The sequence below is a fragment of the Panthera leo genome, chromosome C1 (assembly GCF_018350215.1).
Source record: "Panthera leo isolate Ple1 chromosome C1, P.leo_Ple1_pat1.1, whole genome shotgun sequence".
NCBI classification, from domain to species: Eukaryota; Metazoa; Chordata; class Mammalia; order Carnivora; family Felidae; genus Panthera; species Panthera leo.
The window spans coordinates 172,819,740-172,844,786 of NC_056686.1; the positions used below are offsets into that span (position 1 = coordinate 172,819,740).

A 25,047-nucleotide genomic window follows, 5' to 3' on the forward strand; every position below is an offset into this window, starting at 1 on the left:
CTGCATATAGAAGTGTTTGTTTTTCTGGGGCACCTGGGTGGCTCAGTCGGCTGAGCATCCAGCTCTTGGTTTCAGCTTAGGTCGTGATCTTAGAGTTTGTGAGATCAAGCCCTGCATCAGACTCTGCGTTTACAGCATGGAGCCTTCTTGAGATTCTGTCTTCCTCTCTTTGTTCCTCCCTCGCCCGCACGCACGCTTGTGCTTTCTCAAAATAAACGTTAAAAAAAATAAACATTAATGTTTCTCAAAATAAACATTAAAAAAATGTCTCTCTGGACACTCGTTTTGCTCATTGCTACATAAAATGAAAATGAATCAATTTATTCTAAATTTGATGTCTTAGTCACAGGTAAAGACTTACTTGCATTAAGAGAAAACTCTTAAATACTATTAAAGGTGATTTGGTGGGGGAATAAAAAACAACTCTTTTCTCTTTGCAGCGTTCTGCCCTAGGTCCAAATGTTACCAAAATCACTCTAGAATCTTTTCTTGCATGGAAGAAAAGAAAAAGACAAGAAAAGATTGATAAACTTGAGCAAGATATGGAAAGACGAAAAGCAGACTTCAAAGCAGGGAAAGCATTAGTGGTATGTCCCAAACTCACCCGAATAGATTCTTTATTCTTTCTTTCATTTTATAATTTCTGTGCCATGCAAGAATTTATTGTAACTTAATCATGTGTATGTCTGAAATCAGTAACCAAGAAATGTTTGAAATTTGCCCTGAGTCGATATGTTTGTGTACCTGAATAGATTAGTGGTCGTGAAGTGTTTGAATTTCGTCCTGAACTGGTTGATGATGATGATGAGGAAGCAGATGATACCCGTTACACCCAGGGAACAGGTGGTGATGAGGTAAGAGGAAGCTTTGGCACTTCTGCTCATGTTGATGGAGAGAGCCAATAGAAAGTAACAGAGTAACATGGTTAAGAGTAGCAACGCTGGGACATTGGTTCAGATCCTGACTCTAACCTGAGAAATCACCTATACTATAGGTCTCCACACTCTTCTATAGAGACATGCAAGGTACTTGTAGAATTAAATGGATTAATAAGATTATAATTCTTAATAAATTAGAACAGTGACTGGTATAGTTAAGTACTTGTATATATTAGCTGTAAAAAGTATGTGTTTTATTTTCCCTCTAAAAGAAAAAAAAGATTTGTTTTCTAATATTTTATACTGAAAAAGAAAGTACAGAGTAGGAAGCAGGAGACAACAGCAGAATCATTTAGTTATAGGCAAACGTAGCTGACTATTCATTCTTGGTATGGTATAAAATTCTGACTTCTGTCTTTGAGTTGAAAATAAAAACATCATATTCTATATGTCAGAGGAAGAAGCTTGAAATATGGCATTGTTTTTCTTTTTCTCAAGTTTAGAAAAAGGAATGAATTTTGACAGTTGTCAGTCATTTGTTTTCACTTGGCATTAGTGAAAATTTTGTTTCACTAAGATAAATGTCAGAGGTGAAAGGCAAGTAATTTATGAAAACTGTCCTCCTAAGTAACAACTTTCTTTTCTGTGTTTTTAAGGTTGATGATTCAGTGAGTGTAAATGACATAGATTTAAGCCTGTATATCCCAAGAGATGTAGATGAGACAGGTATTACTGTAGCCAGTCTTGAAAGATTCAGCACGTATACTTCAGAAAAGGATGGTAAGTATGCTAACTTGTGTGTAATTTGAAGAACTAGGATTCTGTCTAAAGAGGGAAGGGGGTAGTTTAGACCACACTGGCAAACTTGGATGCCTGCAGGGACCAGACTGGCAACATAAATGTGTGATTTGACTGTATATAGAAATAGTGAATAGTGGAAGCTGTAGAAATGGGTGACTGGGTGGATATTGAAGCCATTAACTGAAACTAGAAGGGGACAGAAATGGGTTTGGAGATGTAGGTAATCAGTTTGGGATTTCATGATATGAGAACATTCTAGAACACACTGCAGACCTCAGTGTTCTGGAGTAGTCAAAAGAGGGAAAGCTTAGGAAAGACACTGAGAAGGACAGAGGAAAATTAAGAAAGAAGTTTCAGAAAAATCAAGTAGGATGAGAACTGGAAATAATTCTTCAGTTGCTGTTAGGGAAGAAGTTGTAGGAACAGGGTGCCAGTTTTCATCAGGACTGCGATGATAAGAGGAATGAGGAGAAAAATAAGCACATATGTAATAGTGCCATGACTGAAGAGTTTGAAGAGAAGTGAAAGTTCAGCATGGTTAGTATGAGAGAAAAAGGTAGGAAGAATACTAATCAAGGCAAAGGTTGAGAGAGCAAAACTAAAACTTATTTTTACAATAAAGGAATACAAGTTATAACTTGAAAAACTGGCTTGCCTTCCTGAGATCCAAGTGCTGTAAGACAATATTATCTTAATGCCAGTATGGAGACCGATTTGCTCCTTTTACAAGTAGGACTTTGGTGACAGTAGGTATGATTGTAAGAACTTCCGAGGCTATAATCCCTAAGATTTTTGTGATCAGAGATGTTTGAAATAGCTAAAATCTACATTAGGCTATTAAAAATTATCTTTGTGTAAATATTGGTGTCACGAACACAAAAAGACTGCATTTTTGTTTTCTCAGTCTTTTCGAGCCTGTAAGGAAAAGTAGCTGCATAGCCCTAGTCTAGGTTCTTTTTTCACAGCTTGATGACAGGATGAAATGTTTTTGGATTCACATGTATTTGCACCGTTACAACTGGTGTGATTTAACTACTGTTACCCCAACCAAAAGCTAAGTAGCTGCTTAAAACATTTTTTGATTCCATAATTATTTATTCAAATAAAATATGTGGAAGTTGACCGTTTTAAAACCTAATTGCTAGGTCAGGTAGGAAACAAAATTGTATAAGGTAAATCTTGTTCTCAAATGTATAGACTGTTAAGCAGTTAAATGTCTATAGTACAAGACATACCTTACACTAGGTCTAGGTAATTGTCACAAATAAGCTTAGAAAAAGAAAGATCAGGTCTTGGTGGAGTAATCTTAGGGAAGGCTTTCATGAAAAAAGGAAAAGAAATGTAGTATCAAGTCTGTGACTGTCAATTGCTAATGGAATAGTGTTTTTTGTTTCTGGGCCTTATTGATTTCAATATTTATTTTTAGAAAACAAATTAAGTGAAGCTTCCGGAGGTAGGGCTGAAAATGGTGAAAGAAGTGATTTGGAAGAGGACAACGAAGGGGAGGGACAGGAAAATGGAGCCATTGATGCTGTTCCTGTTGATGAAAATCTTTTTACTGGGGAAGATTTGGATGAACTAGAAGAAGAATTAAACACACTTGATTTAGAAGAATGACACCAAACAAGTCTGAAAAAATTAAGCCAGCTCGGCATGAGTTGAAATTGACTACAGTAATTTTTTTCCACCTAGAATTCTTCAACAGGATGTTTATTTCCCATGCTGATTCTGGAGGGCTTACTCTCCTCCCAAAAAGGAATATTCTCCCTACGTCTTGTCTTCTGACTTTGGCTACATCTCATAGTAAGTTCAGAGTAGTTCATGATAAATTGAAAATATAATGGTCATTGCAGAAAATGATTGTTGTAACTGTCCATTCAAGTAGGAAGTGTAACTGCTTTTCCAGCTTTTGATTTTCATTGGGCATGTATTATAAGAACAACATAAATTTAAATTTAAAATACCTTTCATTTAATGCAGTTTTTAATGAGTGATTTCGTTTTCTTTGTATTTATATGTTTTGAAGACTGCCTTTAAAATATGAGCACTGTATTTCATAAAGGAAACTGCATATGCAGATTCAGTATTGTATATCTTGGGACAATTAGATGGACATATAAAAGGAAACTTCTTTAACCTGACAGAATCAGCTGCAATGCCCTGTGTTAAACTGTTTTAAATGTTTCCCTCTTCTTTTTTGCCAATAAAGTTGTAAATAAAGACCATCATACATTAAAATCCAAATATGGTCCTTTTTTTTTTAAGTTTTTATATGAATATTTTCTTAAAACCTCTAGCTTAAGGATTTTAATTAAATATTATCTCGTATAGTTACCACAGAAGGAACAGACATTTAAGGATTCTCTTAACTGGATATGGACTTGTATAGAATACTGACAGTACTACTATGAGTTTAGTAAACTGTTATGAATTTGGCCTTAAGAAGAGACTGTAGGTAATGCTACAGGAAAGTCTAATTTCCTGAATTGATAGATACCAGCCTAATTAAATATCACCCTACAGTTGAACTAAAAACTGCTTAGCATCATTGTGGAGATGGCTGATATTACAGTAGTATATACTGAAGTTTGATTACTATGAAAGCATGTAAACAAATCCACCAAAAAACTGAGCTGAGGTTCTTTGTCATTGAGTTCCCATGAAAAATTAGGGTGATACTTTAAAATAATTTTTTTTGATGTTTATTTTTGAGAGACAGAGTGTGAGTGGGGGGAGGAGCAGAGAGACAGGGAGACACAGAATCTGAAGCAGGTTCCAGGCTCTGAGTTGTCCAGACTCTGAGTTGTCCCTATGCAGGGCTCAAACCCACAAACCATGAGATCATGACCTGAGCCGAAGTTGAACCACCCAGGCGCCCCAAGGGTGATACATTTTAAATGGACATAATTTGCAAATGACAGATTTGTACTAGTTAACACCTTTCTGTCACTTTATTTTCAAATATTAATACAGTGCTGCTTTTGTTATCTGCAAGTATAAATGGATTTTAAAGCAATCAAGATAACATAGTATTAACATGTCGGGTGACCTGAGCCCTAATCTCATTTTTGCCTCAGATAAATTGTATGATTTTTAAATCGGAATCTTAGTTTCTTCATCTGCCTATAGCAGTTAAAGTGCTTCTTAATTGTAAAACCTAAGAAAAGATTATTATAAATCTTGTCAAATGATATAAAAGTTGATAATGAAATAGACTTTCTATCAATTCAGTACTAGTACTGACACTTTTCAGATGTAGAACATGAGCCAAGTTTATTTTCCATATGCAATGAAAGTATACTGAAATACTCTGCATATGAAAAGACTGCTTGAGTTTTAAAGTTTTTATCTATGAAAGATTTGTTTCATTCTTTATACAAAAGTTTTAAATGTTAGTAATTACTATTTTAATAATGAAACATTTTCAAAATAATCCAAAGAGCTTAAATCTTTCTAAAGCTATAACCCAAGCAATCTTTTTTTTTTTTTTTTAACCCATCTAACACTTTTCTGAATAATTATATTTACCTTAGACCCTACCTTTGGTCCATTTACTTTAGACTGTAAGGCATTTGTGTGTATGTTTAATGTATATGGTATAAAGTATTACTAGCTTGGGGCACCTGGGTGGCTCAGTCTAAGTGTACGGACTCTTGGTTTTGGCTCAGGTCATGATCTCATGATCTCACAGTTCAGCAAGGTCAAGCGCTGCATCAGGCTTTGCTCTGACAGCTCAGAGCCTGCTTAGGATTCCCTCTCTCGCTCTCTGCCCCACCCCCGATCGTGCATGCACACACACACTTTCTCTCAAAATAAATAAATAAACATTAAATAAATACTGTTTTACAGCAAACGTGATTTTGAAAACCCACATTTTCTTTAATAAGTGAGTCAAAGAGATGATGCTACAGTGGAGGCAATTTTTGATATCTACAGTTCCTTAAATCTAAGGTGGTCTTCATCTATCTTGCCCTTAGGTTTCTTCCATTATAAATACAATAAAAAATGTTCAGAGAACGCAAAAGTATTTTAATATGAGAAAAAGTACAAAATTAAATCCGCTTCTAAAATAACATATTTCAGAGGCCAGTAGGTAGAGTTTTGTATTGTTCACAGTACAGTTACCTTATATTGGTACAGTAAATGTGAAAATGGCTCCTCTTTTCAAACCCATTTGCACATAACTTTAAGTAGTTTTTTCTTACAAATCGTTATGTATATCCCATGATTAACAGTACATCTCTGTAATCTAATTTCAGTTATATGACGAAGCTTCATTTTAAAAGTTTGTGGTTTATGGGACTCCTGGGTGGCTCAGTCAGTTGAGCTTCTGACTTTGGCTCAGGTCATGATCTCACGGTTCACGAGTTCAGGCTCACTTTGGGTTCTCTGCTGTCAGCGTGGAGCCCACTTTGGATCCTCTGTCTACCTCCCCTCCCCAACTCGTGCTCTCTGTCTCTCTCTCAAAAATAAATAAATAAATAAATAAATAAAAGATTTGTGGTTTAAACATTCAGAACTTAACAATGTTAAGCCTTCCTCAGAAGGGGAACTATGGCTTTGCACTTATTTCCTTATAGTCTATAAAGTGAGATTCTTTTCCCAAATGTAACAACTTCTCATTTTCTCCTTAACCTAGGAGATTTCATCAGCCCTCACTCTTTTTATCCTATTTACCATTTCTTTGGTAGTTAATCTCTAGGGAATACTAATGTTTTCAAAGGAACATACATCAGTTTCATTCTACATGTGCAGATTTCTACCTGTGAATCCTTGAAATTATCTCTTTTTTTATCTTAGTCTTAAGGATCTGTATTTCAGTGACAAAGGTCATCTTACCACCTTTACTACTCTACATATTTTAAGAATTTTATGGTGTTTCCATATTTAATAATTATTCATTTTGAGTAAATTTGTCTGTAGCATGTATAGAAATGTAGTATCAAAGAATGCATCATTGAAAGTACTTGAGTAATGGAGACCCCTCAATTTAAAAGTACAGTGTATAAGGGCACCTGGGTGGCTCGGTCGGTTAAGCGTCCAACTTCAACTCAGGTCGTGATCTCATGGTTTATGAGTTCGAGCCCTGCGTCAGGCTCTGTGCTGACAGCTCAGAGTCTGGAGCCTGCTTCAGATTCTGTGTCTCCCTCTCTGCCCCCCCCCCACCCTCCTGTCTCTCAAAAATGAAAAAAAAGTTTAAAAATTTTAAAAAGTGTAGCGTATAATACACTAATTGTGTAGATCACTTCATGTTTGTGCATTATTGTATATATTGTGTGTATTTCACTTAGAAAAGTTCTGTGTAGAAGAAGTAGAATCCATTGCATTAGTAGGAATGTTCATCCTTGAAATTTTACTCAGTATTGAATAGATAATGAAAATAAAGACTTAAAAAGAAAGAAAGACTGTAGTAACTATATCCATTTCATAATTTTGTGAATTAACATGAGTGAGAAGCCAGTTAATTTGTGGAGACAATGTATAACTATACCAGCTGTCACCCATTCAGTTGTATTCAAGCTAGATTAGCCAACTACATTGGTGGCTCACTCCATGGATCATTTTCTTCTAATATGCTAAGAATTATTAGCTATTTCTATATCTCTTGCACTGATTACCCATCATGGGAGGAAAAGTAAATATTTAATTAACCTCTTTTATACTCCAGATCTATCTTCCACCCCTGGAGGGGTGGAAATTAATTGCTAATAGCTGCAGCCTATTTATCTTCAATAAAAAAGTAGGACCAAAAAGAATTATGATATAATCTAGTTTGAGCTAATCATTGCCATTTGTTAATTACTTGCTTGGTCTTCTACATTTTTTTCCCCAGCTCAGTCTTTTAATGGGAAGGGTAAAGCCTCAACTATTTAATATGCAGCCTTCAAGAACCCTTAGATGTGTGAAATGGCTTAAATACAGGAGACCCCATTCATCCCTGACACCCATCTTACCCCTCCCCTCTCCCAAGAAGATTTTTGGCAGCAAAGAATTCTTTTTAATTATTGATCATTCAACATTAGAGGTAACTAAAAAATTATTTAATTTGTAGGTTTATTACCCATGTGGTTTCAGATTGATGATATGTATAAAAGTCAACACCATATGAAGGATAAAAGTAGATACACTTTATTTAAAAAGCCAGTAGAATCACTATTAAAATTGATAAGGAACTATCAACACAGGTGACTTATCTATAAGAAAATAGTATTTAGAAGACTGGGAAGACATTCACTGGAACAAGTAGTCTTATAACTTGCTAGTCATAGAATTCTATGGGGGTGCCTGGGTGGCTCAGTCGGTTGGTTAAGTGCCTGACTTGGCTCAAGTCATGATCTCGTAGTTGGGTGGGTTCGAGCTTAGAGCCTGGAGCCTCCTTCAGATTCTATGTCTCTCCCTCTCTCTGCTGCTCCCCAACTTGCACTCCATCTCTCTCTCAAAAATAAATAAACACTTAAAAAAAAGAACCGTATATCCATATATAGCATGTTACTGTACAAACAATATTCTTTAAAAACAAGGGAAATGGTTTAGGATCAGTTTTCTTAATTCATTTGCATGAAGTCAAAAGGTTTCATCTGGGCAAGAGCATAAATACACTTGATCTTTTACATGTGTCATGTGCATGTAAAAGGAAGAAAGAAATCGTTTAAGTTTCTAAAACTGGGTATGAGAACATCGTACTTGATTATTACAAACAAGCATGATGAATTCCACCTGATAAATTCACTTTAAATGAAATACATTAATGCTAACTATAACATTTGAAAAAGCACAGTTCCATGCCCCCATATTTCAAATTTGAAGAATATCACCAGACACTTAGCAATTAATTTCAGTCAGCTATTTCTATTAAGGAGTAAACTATGATAAAATTCCCAAAATTAGAAGAACCAAACTTACCCTGTTCACATGTCTTTGTCCCCTCACACCCCACCCCACAGTTTATGTAAACACAATTATTCAAAGAAATACAAGATGAAATAAGGTAAACATTTGTTGAAGAGAAGAATATCAGATAGTATTCCGTTGTTTGCAAATAATTGAGTTTGAATTTTCAAAGGCTTGAATATCAATATAATAATAATAATAACATAATAATAATAAATAAGCCATACCAAAATGCTGTGTGGTTTTAGCAAGCACTCTGAAATTTTTCATGGAAAATTGGAAGTGCTACAGAAATGCACTCTAGAATTTTTTTTATTATGTTTGAAAAAACATTTCTTCAAATCATTTTTTTGATAGTATTTGAATCTTCAAAAGACAGTTTTCAGGTCATTTCTGAAGATTAATGTTTATTTTTGAGAGAGAGAGAAATATGAGCGGGGGAGGGGCAGAGAGAGAGGGAGACAGAATCTGAAGCAGGCTCCAGGCTCTGAGCTGTCAGGACAGAGCCTGATGTGGCGTTTGAACTCACAAACTGTGAGATCATGACCTGAGCCAAAGTTAGATGCTTAACTGACTGAGCCACCCAGGTGCTCCCATATCTGGAAATTTTAATTAGAAGAAACCTAGTATGTGGAGGAGATAGTGACAACGGTAAATATTTATCACTACCCCTTCCCCCCCACCCAGAAACATGCCATTCAAAGAGTAGAAACAGCAAAATTGTAATTTAAGTTTTCCTGAATGAATTTAGCCAATTAACATTTTAAAGTTAAGAGATATGATTGACAACAATAAAGCCTGTTACTTAAGCATCATTAGTCTTTATTTTGTCTACCTTTACTTAGCTGTATGTAATTGGAAATTGAACCTATTCAAATTTTTTTAGGTTTATTTTTTTTTAATCTTGTTTAATTTACATTCAAGTTAGTTAGCATTTGTCACCCTATTGAAATTTAATAGGAGCTTTCTATGCTGTCTAGAACTCTGCCAGTTTATTTGAATTCAAATGAAAATAACATTTTTTTTTAAGTTTCAGATTCTTAAATGCATAATGTGAGATATCACTTACTGCTCATACTTCCTGAACAGAGTTGAGTGGTGCTAACAGTTTTCAAAAGCCTGTCCATCTTTTCATCTTCTCTTCCCTTTGATAGTTGAAGATCAGAAGAGTGAATGCAAAATTGACTCTCAGAACTTATCCAGAGGCAAAAATAAAAGCATAGGAAAAAATTAAAGTGAGCCAATAGTATTTCAATAATATTTCAGAGGCTTTGACAAGAAACTTAGGCTGCCAACAGGTTTATTCTTGTACTTCTATTTTTGTATCTAATTCAATTGCATACATAAGTAAGAGTCATCATACTTGTGTGTAGAACTGAAACTGAGCTTTTCTATGAGAAATAGAATAATATGTTGGAATTTGCTGCGCAGTAGCTGTGACATGGAGATTTTTGCCCCAGGTTTTATATTCTTTTTAAACTTTTATTTAAATTCTGGTTATTTAACATATAGTGCAATATTGGTTTCAGGAATAGAAGTCAGTGATTTATCACTTACAACACCCAGTGCTTGTCATAACAAGTGCCCTCTTTTTTTTTTTTTTTTTTTTTGTTAATGCAGAAAAGTAATTTTATTAAAGCACAGAGACTGGAACCATGGGCAAGAAGACATTCCTTTTTTTTGGACAAGTGCCCTCCTTAATATGTATCACCTATCTAGCCCATCCCCCACCCACCTCCCTCCATCAACCCTCAGTTCTCTCGTGGTTCATTTCTCTTTTTTTCCCCATCCCGTATGTTCATTTGTCCTGTTTCTTAAATTCCACATGATGAGTGAAATCATATGGTGTTTGTCTTTCTCTGACTTATTTCGTTTAGCATAATACACTCTAGCTCCATCCACGTAGTAGCAAATTTGCCAGTTTTATAGGAGACTGATTCTTTGAAATGTGAGCTTATAGAGTTATTAACATTTAAAGGTGTAAAATAAGCCAAATTTCAGAGGTAAATTGATAGAAATGTCTGAATTAATTTCTTTGATAAAACTAAATGGCTTTCTTTTCATAAGTCTTCAAAACAGATTTATTGAAGTATAATTGACATAATAAGCTATACATATTTAAACTATACAATTTGGGGCACCTGGGTGGCTCAGTCGGTTAAGTGTCCAACTTTGGCTCAGGTCATGATCTTGCAGTTTGTGAGGTCAAGCCCCACATTGGGCTCTGTGCTGACACCTCAGCCTGTATGGAGCCTGCTACTAATTCTGTGTCTCCCTCTCTCTCTGCCACTCCCTTGCTTGCTCTCTGTCTCTCTCTCTCTCAAAAATAAAATAAACATTAAAAAAATTTTTGACTTTACATTTTATGTTTGATAAATGTATGTACCTGTGAAATAATCACAATCAGGATATATTGTATATATTCATCTCCACCAGAATATTTCTCATGGTCTTTGGTAGTCCTTACCTCTGCAAATAAGACCTCAACACATGGTTTAGTTTGCATTTTTCATAATTTTATTTCAATAAAATCATATGTACTCTTTTTTTAAAAAATGTTTTTTAAGTTTATTTTTGACAGACACTGTGAGCGGAGGAGGGGCAGAGAGGTAGAGGGAGAGAATCCCAAGCAGGCTCTGCACTGTCAGCACAGAGCCTGATGTGGGGCTTGAACCCACCAACCGTGAGATCATGACCTGAGCCAAAACCAAGAGTCAGACCTAGATGCTTAACCGACTGAGCTACTCACGTGCCCCCTCTTTTTTAAATTTTAACTCAGCATGATTATTTGGAGATATATCCATGTTACGGGAGGTATCAATAGTGTATTGGTTTTTTGTTGCTAAGTAGTATTTTCTTGTATGGATATAACACAACTTGTTTATTCATTAATCTGTTGGTAGATTTTAGGTTTATCTCCTAGGACTATTATAGTTACTGTGAACATTTACATACAAGTCTTTGTATGAATATATGGTTTCATTTCTTTTGGGTAAATACATAAAAGAGGAATGTGTAGTTCGTATTTTTAACTTTTTAAGAAATTTCCACAATGTTTTTTTTTTTTAATGTTTGTTTATTTTTGAGAGGGCGACAGAGCATGAACAGGGGAGGGACAGAGAGAGGGAGACACAGAACCTGAAACAGGCTCTAGGCTCCGAGCTGTGAGTACAGAGCCCAATGCGGGGCTTGAACTCAAGAACCACAAGATCATGATCCGAGTTGAGGTCAGACACTTAACCCAGGCACCCCTCTACAATGTTTCCTAAAGTGGTTAATACTGTTTTATACTTCCACCAGCAGTTTATAAGAGTTCTGTTTGCCTCACATTCTCACTAACACTTGTGGTCTGTTTTAATATAGATCTATTACCCATTTGGGGTTAATTTTTTTATCTTGTCCAAAGTATAGGTATAAGTTAAATTTTTTGCACATGGTGAACAACCTAATTGTTCCGGCACGATTTATTGGAGGACTGTTCTACACTGAATTGCCTTTATACCTTTGTTGACCATCATTGACAATTCAGCTGTTTTTTTTTTTTAACTGTATTTTGATTCATGTATCTGTCATTACATCAATACCATACTTTCTTCATGACTGTAGCTTTATACTAATAAAGTCTTGAAATCAGAATAATTCCTCCAACTTTGTTAATCTTTTACAAAGTTGCTTTGGCTATTCTAGATTCTGTGCATTTCCATGTGCATTTTAGAATAATGAGCTTGTCAATTTTTACCAAAAACTATGGAATTTTGATCAGGCTTGCATTAAATCTGTAGATCGATTTGACATCTCAGTATTGAATCTTCTGATCCATGAATATGGTATCTATCTCCATTTTATTTAAGTCTTTTTTAATATTAGTGTTTTGTAGTTTTCAGTATGTAGTTCTTACATATCTTTTGTCATATTCTTCAGTATTTCATATATTTTGATATTACTGTACATGGTACTTTTTAAAATTTTTTTTAATGTTTATTCTTGAGAGAGACAGACTGTGTGGGGGAGGGGCAGAGAGAGGGATACACAGAATCTGCATCAGGCTCCAGGCTCTGAGCTGTCAGCACAGAGCCCAATGCAGGGCTTGAACTTATGAACCATGAGATCATGACCTGAGCTAAAATCAGATGCTTAACTGACTGAGCCACCCAGGCGCCCCTGTACGTGGTACTTTTTAAAATTTCAGTCTGCAACTGTTGATGGTTAGTATACAGAAATACAATTGATTTTTGCATTTTGATTGTATTCTGTAACCTTGCTAAACTCACTTATTCTAGTAACTCTTTTTGTAGATTTCATGTCTTCTACATAGATGATCATCTGAGAGTCATATGTGAATAAACACAGTGTTCTTCCTTTCCAATCTGGATATGTTTTGTTTCTTTTTCTTGCATAATTGCATTATTGTGCATGAATCAAGAAACCTGTTTTTGTAAATGAAGTTTTATGCAGAAACACTTGTTTGTGTATTATCTTGCCTGCTTTCATGCTACAAGGATAGTTCAGTAGTTGCCACAAAGATCAAATGGCCCCACAAAGCTTGACTTATTTACTACTTGACCCTTTATAAAACATTTTTAAGAGGCCAAACTGCCTTACTGTACTGGCTAGAACTTTTATTAAGTATTGAATAGAAGTGTAAAAGCAAACCATTTTTACTGTGTTCATGATCTTAGGTGAAAAGCATTCAGTCTTTCACCATGAAGTAATGTTAAGTGTAGATTTCTCATGGATTCCTTATATAGATTGAGCAAGTTATCTTCTTAACTTACTAAAAGTTGGAGGAGTTTGTTTTGTTTTAATGAAGAACAGGTGTTGGCTTTTGCATCTACTGAAGTGATCATATGGCTTTTTCTTATTGTAACATGTTATGTGGTGAAACCAGCTTGATTCCTGAAATAAACTATACTTGATTCTAATGTAATTTTTAAAATACACTGTTAAATTTGATTTGATAAAATTGTATTTAGAGGACTTATGGCTATGTTCATAACTGATGAGTTAGTCTATAGTTTTCTTGTAATGTCTTTGGTTTGGAGATCAGAATAATATTGTTCCTGCATTATGGAATGAGTTGTGAAATATCTTGTGAAATATCTCCTTGTCTTCCTTTCTGGAAGATTCAGTGTATTATGTCTTCCTTAAATATGTATGGTGGAATTCACCAGTGAAACCACCTTGTGGAGAAAGGGTTTTTTTGTTTGTTTGTTTGTTTGTTTGTTTGTTTATCTAGAGTACCACTTGTGCGAGTGGTGGAGGGAGGGGGCAGAGGCATAGAAAAAAAATCTTAAGCAGGCTCAGGAGCCCAGTGCAGGGCTTGATCCCAATCCCATGACCTGGAATCATGACCTGAGCTGAAATCAATAGTCTACACTCAACTGACCGAGACACCAGGAGCCCCTATGGAAAAGGTTTTAATTACAAATTCATTATCTTTAATAGATATTGGGATGCTTACATTATTTCTTCTTGTGTGAGCTTTGTTAGTTTGTGTCTTTCAAGGGGTTTGGCCATTTCATAATTTTTTTTTAGTATCTTAGCATACATTTATTTTTTTCCTTCTAATTACTGCTTTAGCTGAATTTCATAAGTATTGATATACTATATCTTATAAATTTGCATTTTTATCCAGATTAAAAATACTTCCTAATTTCTCTTGGCCAGTGAGTTATTTAGAAATGTGTTATTTCAAAATATTTGGAAAACTTCCAAGAATCTTCTGTTACTTATTCCTAGTTCTGTCGTGACTGGAGAACATACTTTTTAAATTTGGATCCTTTTAAAATCATTGGGACTTATTTTATGACCCAGAGTATGGCTAATCTTGGTGACTATCCCATGTGCATTTCTGCTTGGTTGTTGGTTGGTGTTCTATAAATGTTTATTAGGTCAAGTTGGTCGATAGGGTTTTTCAGCCCTTTTGTGTCATAACTGATAAGTGCTAGCATTTATCCTATTTGTGTCTTTATATATACTTTTAAAGTTCATTTATTTTGAGAGAGAGAGAGAGCGCACTGTGCACACACACACATACGCATGCATGAGTGGGGGAGGGACAGAGAGAGGGGGTGGGAGAGAGAGAGAGAGAGAGAGAGAGAGAGAATCCCAAGCTGACAGCACCAAGCCTGATGTGAAGCTCGATCCCACGAAACATGAGATCATAACCTGAGCAGAAATCAAGAGCCAGACGCTTAACTGACTGAGCCATCCAGGTGCCCCTGTGTCTTTATATTTAAAGTGGGTTTATTTTAAGACAACAAGTAGTTGGGTCTTACTTTTTTATCTAATCTAATAATCCCTGCCTATTAACTGAGGTGCTTAGACCATTTACATGTAATGTGATTACACATACAATTGGGTTAAAGTCTACCATCTCGCTATTGTTTCTGTTTGTTCTTTGTGTCCTTTTTTCCTTTTACTACCTTGTTTTTAGGTTGAATGTTATGTATGATTTCATTTTATTTCTTCTCCCTTCTTAGCTATAATCTGTGTTAAGTTTGATTAAGTTTTCTTCTCATTATGGGTTATATTTTCCTTCTTTTTTCACCTGAGAATTTTTTATTAGATATTAGACATTTTGAACTTTTCCTTGTTGAGGGCTGGATATTTTTGTATTTCTGTAAATATACTTGAGTTTTGTATGTAGTTAAGTTACTAGGCACAGATTTAGTCTAGGTCTAATTTTCCCCACAAGTGAGGCAAAAACTTTATGAGTACTGTGCCAGATGCCCCATGAATTATGAGATTTTCCTCTCTGATTGTTGAGAGCAGGAACTATTCTGGCTCTATATCAACTCTGGGTATTATTCTTTCTAAAACTTTTAGGTGGTTTTTCCCTCCAGCCTTGTATCCTGAAATGCTTGGGCTTGTCAGTACTACTTAGTTGAAGACACAAGGGGGACCCTCTGTATATCTCTAGAGTGGCTTTGTGTGTGGCTTTCTTCTCTCTGGTACTCTGTCTTGCAAATTGTAGCTGCCTTCGCCTTCCTGGACTCCCATCTCCTCCTGGGTTTCCCGTTCCTGCCCTATGGCCTGGAAATTTCAGGCAATAAGCTGGGAGCAATCAAGGGACTCACCTTTGTTTTCCATCTATTAGGGATCACTACCTATTGTCTGATGTTCAGTGTCTTGAAAACCATTGTTTTATATATGATATCTTACTTTTTAATTGTTTCAAACAGGAGGTAAATCTAATTCATTGTCACATCTTGGCCAGATATGGAAGTGAAGTCTAAACTTAGATTTGCACTACTTCTTTGATACAGAATATATTTGATTGAACCTTGCTGATGAATTTTCTCTTCAAAACCTGACAGAACTGGGGGGATTCATAAAGTACCAAATCCATCCTCTCCCCCCCCCACATTAATTCTTCACCACAGATCCTTATGTTTACCCAGGTAGCTTATGTTTCTAGGCAGTACTACTTGTAAAATCTACTTGACAGAAATAGTTTTGTAAATATAAGAGTGTTCATATTCAAAAAAAACAATTTGCTTTATTCTATTAAGATTCTTTTTTTAATAGCTAAACATTTAGTAGGAAAAGTCTGTATGTGAATATAGTATGAAATATTAAAATCTCATGAAAACAACTCAGGTGTAATATAAGTAAATGTCAAGAACTTAAGGGGAAATTAACAAAAGGGTCTACAGAGTGGCTGAAAGTATGATCTTGTTACAGTACATAATTGCTTTGAACTCACTGTTAGAAAGATCTATCTGTACTTAAAGTGATTCTGTGAAACTGGGGCGCCTGGGTGGCTCAGTCAGTTGAGCGTCTGTCTTCAGCTCAGGTCATGATCTCACACTCCATGAGTTCAAGCCCCACATCGGGTTCTGTGCTGACAGCTCAGAGCTGGATGGATCCTGCTTCAGATTCTGTGTCTCTCTCTCTCTCTCTCTGCCCCTCCCCTGCTCATGCTCTGTCTCTCTCTTGTCTCAAAAATAAATAAAAACATTTAAAAAAAAAAAGTGATTCTGTGAAACAGAAAAGTTTCCCCCCCAAATTACTGCTTTATCTTTCCCAAGACTTTTCAGGTAAAAGCCATAGTAACTACCAACAAATTATTTAAAACTATAGAAATTTATAGAAACTGAAATACTTAGTGGATTGCCTTCTCAGAGAAGACACATACATATTTTTATGTTTTGTTTTTATTTCCATATATTTGGATTAAAAGCTGTTGGTTAATTTATTTTTTTTTATTTTATTATTTTTTTGTTTTGAGAGAAAGAAAGAGAACAGAGGAGGGACAGAGGGAGAGAAAGAATCTTCAGCAGGCTCAATCTCACAACCAACCATGAGATCATGACCTGAGCCAAAATCAAGAGTCAGATGCTTAACTGACTGAGCCACCCAGGCACCCCAGAAGTTGTGGCACCCCAAGAGCTGTTGCTTTAAATTGGATCTTAAGAAATATTTTGGCACATTTGACCACTTTTGGTTTCTTGGTTCATTTACTTGCCTATACGTTAATGATGAAAACTGAAGTTAATGCCATCCTAAAAATGGAGAAAACATTTGAAGTGAACAGTGAAGTCTGTTCAAGATCTCCACCTTAAAAATTAGGTTCTGGAATGCCTGGGTGGCTCAATTGGTTAGGTGTCTGACTTCAGCTCAGGTCATGATCTCACTGTTCGTGAGTTTGGGCCCCACGTTGGGCTTCTACGCTGACAGCTCAGAGCCTGGAGCCTGCTTCGGATTCTGTGTCTCCCTCTCTCTCTCTGCCTCTCCCTTGCTTGCACTCTGTCTCTCTCAAAAATAAACATTAAAAAAAAAATTAGGTTCTAGAAAGTCAGGGAACATATAGGATGGCAGTTTATTTTGCCTTATTCTCTGAACATATCATTGACATAATCATTTAGGTGTTTAATCCTGGAAAAGAGAAAACTTCTCAGTATCTGTGTAGGCAATTCTTTACTAAGCACATTGCCAAAAATGGTTTACAGAATTTTTGTTAATAACATGAATATTGTAGTCCATTTTCAAAAAAAACAAAGATGAGGCCATTAATGTCAAACAACATAGTGACTGGCTAGAGCTATTTGTTGACTGTTGACAACTTATTACTGTATGTGTTTTTTACCATCAGGAATAAGCTTCCCATGGTGACCATACTACAAATTTTCAGTTTTACATGTGAAAAATCCCAGTGCCAACCTGGAAAGATTGGTTGCGTTAATGAGTAATGAGCTCTGCATATTGCAGATTACCATGTTACCTAAACCCATCTCACAATATTGGTAAAGACTCTGAATTCTTGACACATATATTTTTTTTCCAAGCAGGTATTAAAAGCACATCGTCTGCTATTCAGAGAGTCTTAGCAGAGTTGCTGTGCAATTTGTCTTTTTGACGGTAGGTTAAGGTTTGGAATGTATTGAAATTGCTTGGAAAGATTCATTATACTGCTCTTTTTTCTCCTTCGTAAATTAATTCCTAGTGGGCTGTCATTTGTTTTCAGATAGATGGAAAAATATGTTGTCTACTTTAAACTGTTTTGACTCCCAAAAGTGAATTTTGTTAAATGGAGGGGAAAGATAGCATAGAAGTTGCAAAGTCACTGTTTTCAGACTTGTAGTTAATTACAAATGTTGGTATTTACTGAAACATCCAAAGTTTTTTTTTTAAAAAGAGATAAGTTTAGGTCGCCTGGCTGGCTCAGTTGGTAGAGCATGCAACTCTTGATTGTGGCATCATGAGTTCAAGCCACACATTGGGTGCAGAGATTACTTAAATACATACATATGTACATAAACACATAAAAGACAAGTTTAAAAACCATGCGGGAACTCCTGCTATTTAATTTCAACTTTCTGCACAGTTAAATGAAGTTTTGCATTTGAAATGCTTTCATGGCTTTGTTTTAAGGCCAAAAGAATATGAATTTGTCTTCTAAATTGTAACATTTTAAGTGTACTTTTTTCTCATTTATCAAAACAGCCTTAAGATTATTTTCTCATTTATCAAAGCAGCCTTAAAATTAAATTCAAATGTCTTTTTATAAATGTGTATCAATTTCATATAGTAATTTTAGGGTGTACCTGGTCTTCTGTGGGTGAGACTTTCATCTCTATATAAATCAAACAGTGAGTCATGGGCTTTCACATATGAAGGCTAAACAGTTTGTCAATATACCATGTAGTTCTGAATGCGCTGGTAATACAGACCTAATTCTGTTCTTTAGTGTTCATGTCATCACTGATAAATTGTGGGCAAACCCTCAACTTGACAGTCTATGGCAAGTTATGTGGGAAACAGTATTATTATCCTTATACATATGTTAATGTACAGGAAAGTGAGTGACAGAGAATGTATATACGTAGGTGGTCCACATCATCTACTGTGATATTTACCTTCTATCTGGGGCGGAGCAGAATATGCCACCCCAAACTATGCCACGTCAGCATTTTGATTGTTTTGAATTAAAGTTACTTAACAAGGACACTCTGATCCTCTTGTGTCCCTCTGAAAACAAGAAATAAATCTCCCACGTGAAGGTATCCTCCCTATACCAAGAAGGTAGAATGTATTCTTATCATCAGAGATAGGGAATTCAAGGCCAGGAAGGCTGCACGCACACATTTTGTTACTTCTTCATTAGTTTGTTACCTCAAGCCCAAACCTCTTTGTTTTGTCAAATCTTCACAAATATTGTTTCTTTGTCTGAAAGATATACTGCCTGCTTTGGTCACTTTTTGAAGTTTCTTATCTTTGGGGCTCCCATGAGTACAAAATTAAATTTATTTTTCTCCTGCTAATCTGTTTTATGCCAATTTAATTATTAGACCAGCCAAAGAATCTAGAAGGGAGAAAGGGAAATTCACCTACATATCAATCACTTCTAGTCATGGGCTAAGAATATGTGTATAACCTAACACTTGGGAGGAATTCACATTCAAAAGAAAAATGTTGATGCAAATGTCATGAAATGATAACAAGCAGGGAAGTTTATGAAGTTGCCCTTTGGTTTCTTGACCAGCTACTTTCAGACTCATTCCACATAGGCAGTTGTTGATAATTTTGACTGGGCTCAAGATGATCAGGTAATTGTAGAATTATCTATTAACTATCTATTAACTTAGTATTTACAATTTGAGAAATCTTCTAGATAGGCCTTCCTTGAGGTCCTCTAGGCCTCTTTGCCATCTTAAATTATTCCCTATTCTTTGGAAATCTCATTCACTTTCATGATTTCAATAATCACTTCCATATGGGCAACTGTATCTTCAGCCTCACGTTTCCAATAAGCTACCACACAGCTCAACTTGAATATCCTGCTGGAGCATCAGATTCCAAGCTAAAGTCAGCATTTTCTCTCCTAAATCTTCATTCTTATTTTCTTTCTTTTGTCCTCCTTGTTATTGAGATTTCACTATCCAGCTACTTGAATTAAAAAATACCTATTGGTTATTCTACCACACCAAGATTTCTCTCATACCCATCCTCCTATATTACTACCCTGTATTACTCAGGCTCTCAACTCTCTTCATAATTAATCATATTATTTATTTTCCAAACTGGTACATTTTTGAGTGTGAAAGAGATACCATGGAGAGTGAAGAGACTCTTTTAATACTTATACTAGGACAACTGATATACATTGAAACTGCCCGTTACAGTAGTAATAATGATGATGATGATAGCACTTTATTGAGCACTTACTGTGTACCAGTAAGCATCATGCTTTATTTAGCATCATGCTAAATTCTTTGCATGCTAGTCTCCATGTATTCCTTACAAGAACACTGTGATCTGAGTACTATTATCCCTATGTTCCATTAAAAGCAAATGAGTCCCAGAAGGTTAAGAAAATGTCCCAAGGCCAAATAGCTACTAAGTGTCAGAAGCAGAATCAAATCTCAGTTCAGTCTTTTGGGCATATTTTATGAATAGCTCTTTATTTTCAACCTTAGCTGGTGTACTGTGGGGGTATTGTGGTTATCAATACAAAAATCAAAATTACTATGATTTAATTAGAAGACTATCTGAGTATTCAACTGCTCACTTCTGGGCAGTGGATCTGCAAGATGAATTAACTGGGCAAAGGCACAGCAGGTTCATTCAGAATGAATGAACCCTGGGACCCAAATGATTATGCACTGATACCAGTGAACTCCCAAGGCAAAAACTTAGCCATTTAATGAATCCATTTGTTCCATTTTTTGTGATCTACTCATTTCCTTCTTTTCAGTGTAACATTATCCTCACAATAGTCTTTATAACTAGAACTTTATAGTTAGAATGACCAAAATGTGCTGTGATTATATATAGCTTTAATTAGGTGCTGTCATTATATATAGCATTAACTGCAGAGTATTTCACCTGAAATCATTATAGGAGAAGGAATCAGCATAGAAACTGACCACTGTTTACTTACCAATGACTAGTTCAGTCAAGCATGGAGGAGAAAAAAAATAGTCAAATGCCCACAGTTTTGTTCCTTTGTTAAGCATCTTAACTTTTTCATTTATTCAACAAACACTTGTGCAGGTATCATGTACAAGCACTGTGCTAGGTATTGGGGATAACAGAGGTTAAATTAAAAAAAAAAAAAAAAAAAAAAAAAACCTCTTCACGAGGCCCCAGTCCAATGGGGAAGATGGAAAAATAAATGGGTGAATTTAATACAGTGTCATAGATACGTACGTGTGCTATGAGTGGATGTGAGATGAGTGCCTAACTCAAACGGGGAGGACCTGAAGATACCCAACAAGAAATAATACTTTAACCAAATCTTGACATGCAGAGGGAAAGAAATGTGAGCAGTTATGGCCTGTAGTTCAGTATAATCAGAGGAGAGGAGGAGTCATGAGCGATTTCTGATTTCATGGTTGAAAACATTGTAAGCATAAGGAAACCATAACAGATTCTGGATCATAAAAATCCAAAAGCAAGTTTGCATGGTCAAATGACATTGCTGAAGGAATATTGTAAAGGAACATTGCAAAGGAATATTCTAGGCTTGGTATTTTTTCCAAAATGATCCAATTCTTGGATTCTTCTAAGCCTTTTTACCGACTTAAGTAAATCAAGTACTGCTGGCCTTTAGATAAGGCCAGAGTAAGATTTGAAGTCCTGAGGTGGTCTGTGCAGGAGAATGAAGACTACAGTAAGGCTCATTCCTGAGATGGTTCAAGAAAAGAGCCCACACAGCAGAGTTCATCAGCTCCTGTTTCTTAAAATGGCTAAAAAGGCCTTGCTGCCTACTGAGTCCTGAATGTTACCAGATATGGTGATCTTATTTAGCAGTCAATTCCCAAACCCAAGAAGCAGCCAAGTTAATTCTATTGACTATGTTGCACCATCAGAAAGGGTCAGATTTTGATCTCTAATATGTGGATTTTCTCCCTTACCTGCATATCCCATGCACTCCATCTTCCTCCAATTCTTAATAAATTACTCAGCTGTTGTTAGTGTTTCAGTCGAATATACTAAAATTGATAGACATTAGTCCATGTACAGAGCATAAATTAGATTTGCTTTAACTACATTGATCAAATTTTCTTGTATTTATTGAGTTAGATAACCCAGGAAAAAAAAGAATTAAACAGTACTATCTAATTAACCTGTTAAATAAAAATTTTGAAACAATGGATTAAGTTATACATATCCAGTGTAAAAATACAAAATTTATTCTTGAGTTATTTCACATATTCAACATTAAATGAAAAAAAAAAATCTTATTTCCAGAGTTGACCCCAATTCAAGTTAATTTCTAGCAACTTTGAAGGTCTTTAAAACATTTTACTTTAGGTTTTTCTTTCTATAAAAATAGTAAAATGACGTGTTAGAACTTAATATTTCCCATTAAATTGGAAGGTGTTATTATAAATATGTTTTGGAGTCTCATGTTTGAACATAGAAGAAATGTTGCTTTCTCCTTACATTCTTCCACACTGCCCCCCATACTTACGCAAGGACCACAAATTGACAAAGTTGTGTATTCCATAACTGGATAAAGAAGAAAGATTAAAATTATTTTTATATCATGGTAACTATTTTAAATCTTGGTAGCCATGGTTTCTCGCTTCTTCGGGTCCCTGAAAATTGCATCATACCCAAACACATTCACAACAATCATAGGTGCCTCACCCAGTCTCCAGAAACCATATAAGCCATATAAGCAAGGCATGGCTCCCAGCACTAATAAGGGTTTCTTGAATCTGGACCGTCAGAAGCCCAGAGTGGATTGAAGAGTGCAAAAGCGCAGGCCTAAGAGCCCTCTTGGCTTCAGAAGCGAAAATTCATTGCCAGGGTGTCATCCCTCTCCTCCCTGAGCCGTGTTGTCGTCTTGTTTGCCAAGTGGTTTTCCCACCCATGTACAGATACTGCTGTATATGTGTGTTGAAAGGTGTGGCTAATTTGGACTTGAATACGCTTTTTCTTGGAATCTTTCAACTGTATGATATAACACCATGAACAACTTCCTTGTTATATGAAAGGAAAGCATGTAACACACTGGTGGTCCTAAATGGAGATTGGCTGCTATTACAAATTCTTGAGAGGGCAGAAACAAACAAACAAAAATGTTATATGGATTAAAAACTTGTTTTAATCGGCACGGCACAAAATGTTAACGGAGGTGAGGACATTTTCAGCAACAAATGAACGAAACGTTGGATCTAAAAGGAAAAGTAGGTATCAAACTAACATGGCTAGAATATCAACAATAAATCTTGCTATGGCACCAGCCCAATGAAAACCCCAAATGATGACTTTTTAAATATATATGTTTTTCATAAGAATTACTGGAAAATTTTTGTGTCCATTTGTATCTCAGTACTGAGAATATATAAAGTATTTTGGCATTGATTCAAAGAATAGCAATGAAAGTAATTAATATGCAAGACATTTTAATTTAGAAGACATTTAAAGGATTAATTGTACATTGGTTGTGCAAAGGATTTTGAAAGCATACCCTGCCCTTATTTCAGTTCTCTTATTCCACGAAGGAGGTAAGCTGGCCCACTTAAATGCCTGCTTTGTGCCCAGGATATATAGCTCATCCCAAATAGCTTTTGCATTGCCTGGGAACTCACAAAAGAAGGGGCCCCTCAAGGATTTCTAGGGGCTATGGACTAGTTTGAGTACACCATAATCTCTTTGTACATAGTATCCAACTGAGTGCAAAGCCCAAATAGACACTTAATGAGTAATGTTACTTGAATGAACTAACCTGGTTTTTTACCATAATTTGAAGTGAATCTCTCTTGGGACAGATATCAAATTATCCTTCTTTAAATGTCTCTAATATAATATACTTTAAACCACAATGTAACGGGAATAATCATAATTTCTTAGACATATACTGTTCGAAAATTTTTGCTCACTAAAAAGAAAGTTCAGGGAGGCTCTTAAACCAACACTTACCCTAGATACTAAATTTCACTGCATCTGATAAAAACTGATGAGTTGATTTTTCTGTTTGTAGTTGATTCATATCCTTCTCCATCATAGAATGGGTTCCAAGAAATAGGTGGGTTATTGTCCCCGTAAGCAGTAACATTTTATCACTCTTTAATTAGTTAAAAGTGCTGATGGAAAATTTCTTCTGTTCCTCATATTTTCACAAAAGCCTGAGTTGCAAGATTTTAAGCTCAATGGTAAGAACACAGCTACATATTATCACCCTTGACATTTGCAGACTGAAAAGAATTTTTTTTCCCCCCGCTTGGTTTCTGGCTTCACTCGCTGACTCAATAAATAGTACTTATTTATTGTAGAAAGATTTAAAGACCAAACCCAGCATGGTGAAAATGGCTTGTTTTGAAGTAACACAGCCCTAGTCACAAGTGCTGACTACTCCCGTGAATAGCTCGATGACCTTAACCTTCTGACCTTCCTCATCTGTAACTTGTGGAGGAAAAGTCTGCCCTGGGGTTGCTGAATTTTAAAGAAGAAAATGCATGTGAAGCACTTAGCACAAAACCCAACAGTTTATAACTGTCAGCTCCCTTCCCTTTGTCTCCTTCCCCTGTCTTTTCTCTTTTCATGTTGTACAACATAATAATGTCTTTAGAAGAAAAGATTAAACAATATATTTCTCCATTCTTTGTTTACACAAATTACAGTTTTCTTTTTGCTAATATTCATCATTATACAATTCTACCACATTAGAATATGAACAATAACACATTATGATTAAAATATACTAGTACTAATGATATTTTTCACATACCATGCATTCCAAGTTGTTTGCCAGATATTGTAATAAGTTCTAAAGGGCATGATTGCCTCATGTAACAGTCCGAGGGTACGGCTGTCATTAGGCAAGGCTTAATCTAGATGCTCAAAAGATGTCATCAAGAACCTGGTTTTGAAGTTTTAACTTTGTCTACAGACTAAGTCCTCTCCTGGTGGCCGTGATGCTGTAAAAGAGAAGAAAATTCTTTGAGATACTGGAGAAGGCAAGAAGGGATGAGCAGAAACATTTGAGCAAATTATCTGGAGGAAGGACATTCTAGACAGA

The 25,047-nt window shown here is 35.6% G+C and overlaps 1 protein-coding gene across 4 annotated transcripts in view; it reads left to right on the forward strand.

Moving 5' to 3' along the window:
• ZC3H15 (zinc finger CCCH-type containing 15) overlaps window positions 1–25,047 on the forward strand; it is a 49,578-nt gene that overhangs the window by 16,964 nt on the left and 7,567 nt on the right. Inside the window, exons 7-11 of one of the 4 annotated variants that reach the window (XR_006205597.1) lie at window positions 441–587; window positions 753–854; window positions 1,535–1,658; window positions 3,106–3,482; window positions 17,861–17,933. Coding sequence is in view for 1 of the 4 variants with exons in the window: in XM_042949389.1 (XP_042805323.1) it covers window positions 441–587; window positions 753–854; window positions 1,535–1,658; window positions 3,106–3,296 (564 nt within the window). In the remaining 3 variants the exon portion in view is untranslated. Of the gene's footprint in view, window positions 1–440; window positions 588–752; window positions 855–1,534; window positions 1,659–3,105; window positions 3,924–7,512; window positions 7,671–17,860; window positions 17,934–25,047 lie in introns of those variants that run through there. The other 3 variants (XR_006205596.1, XR_006205595.1, XM_042949389.1) reach the window with 3 other exon arrangements.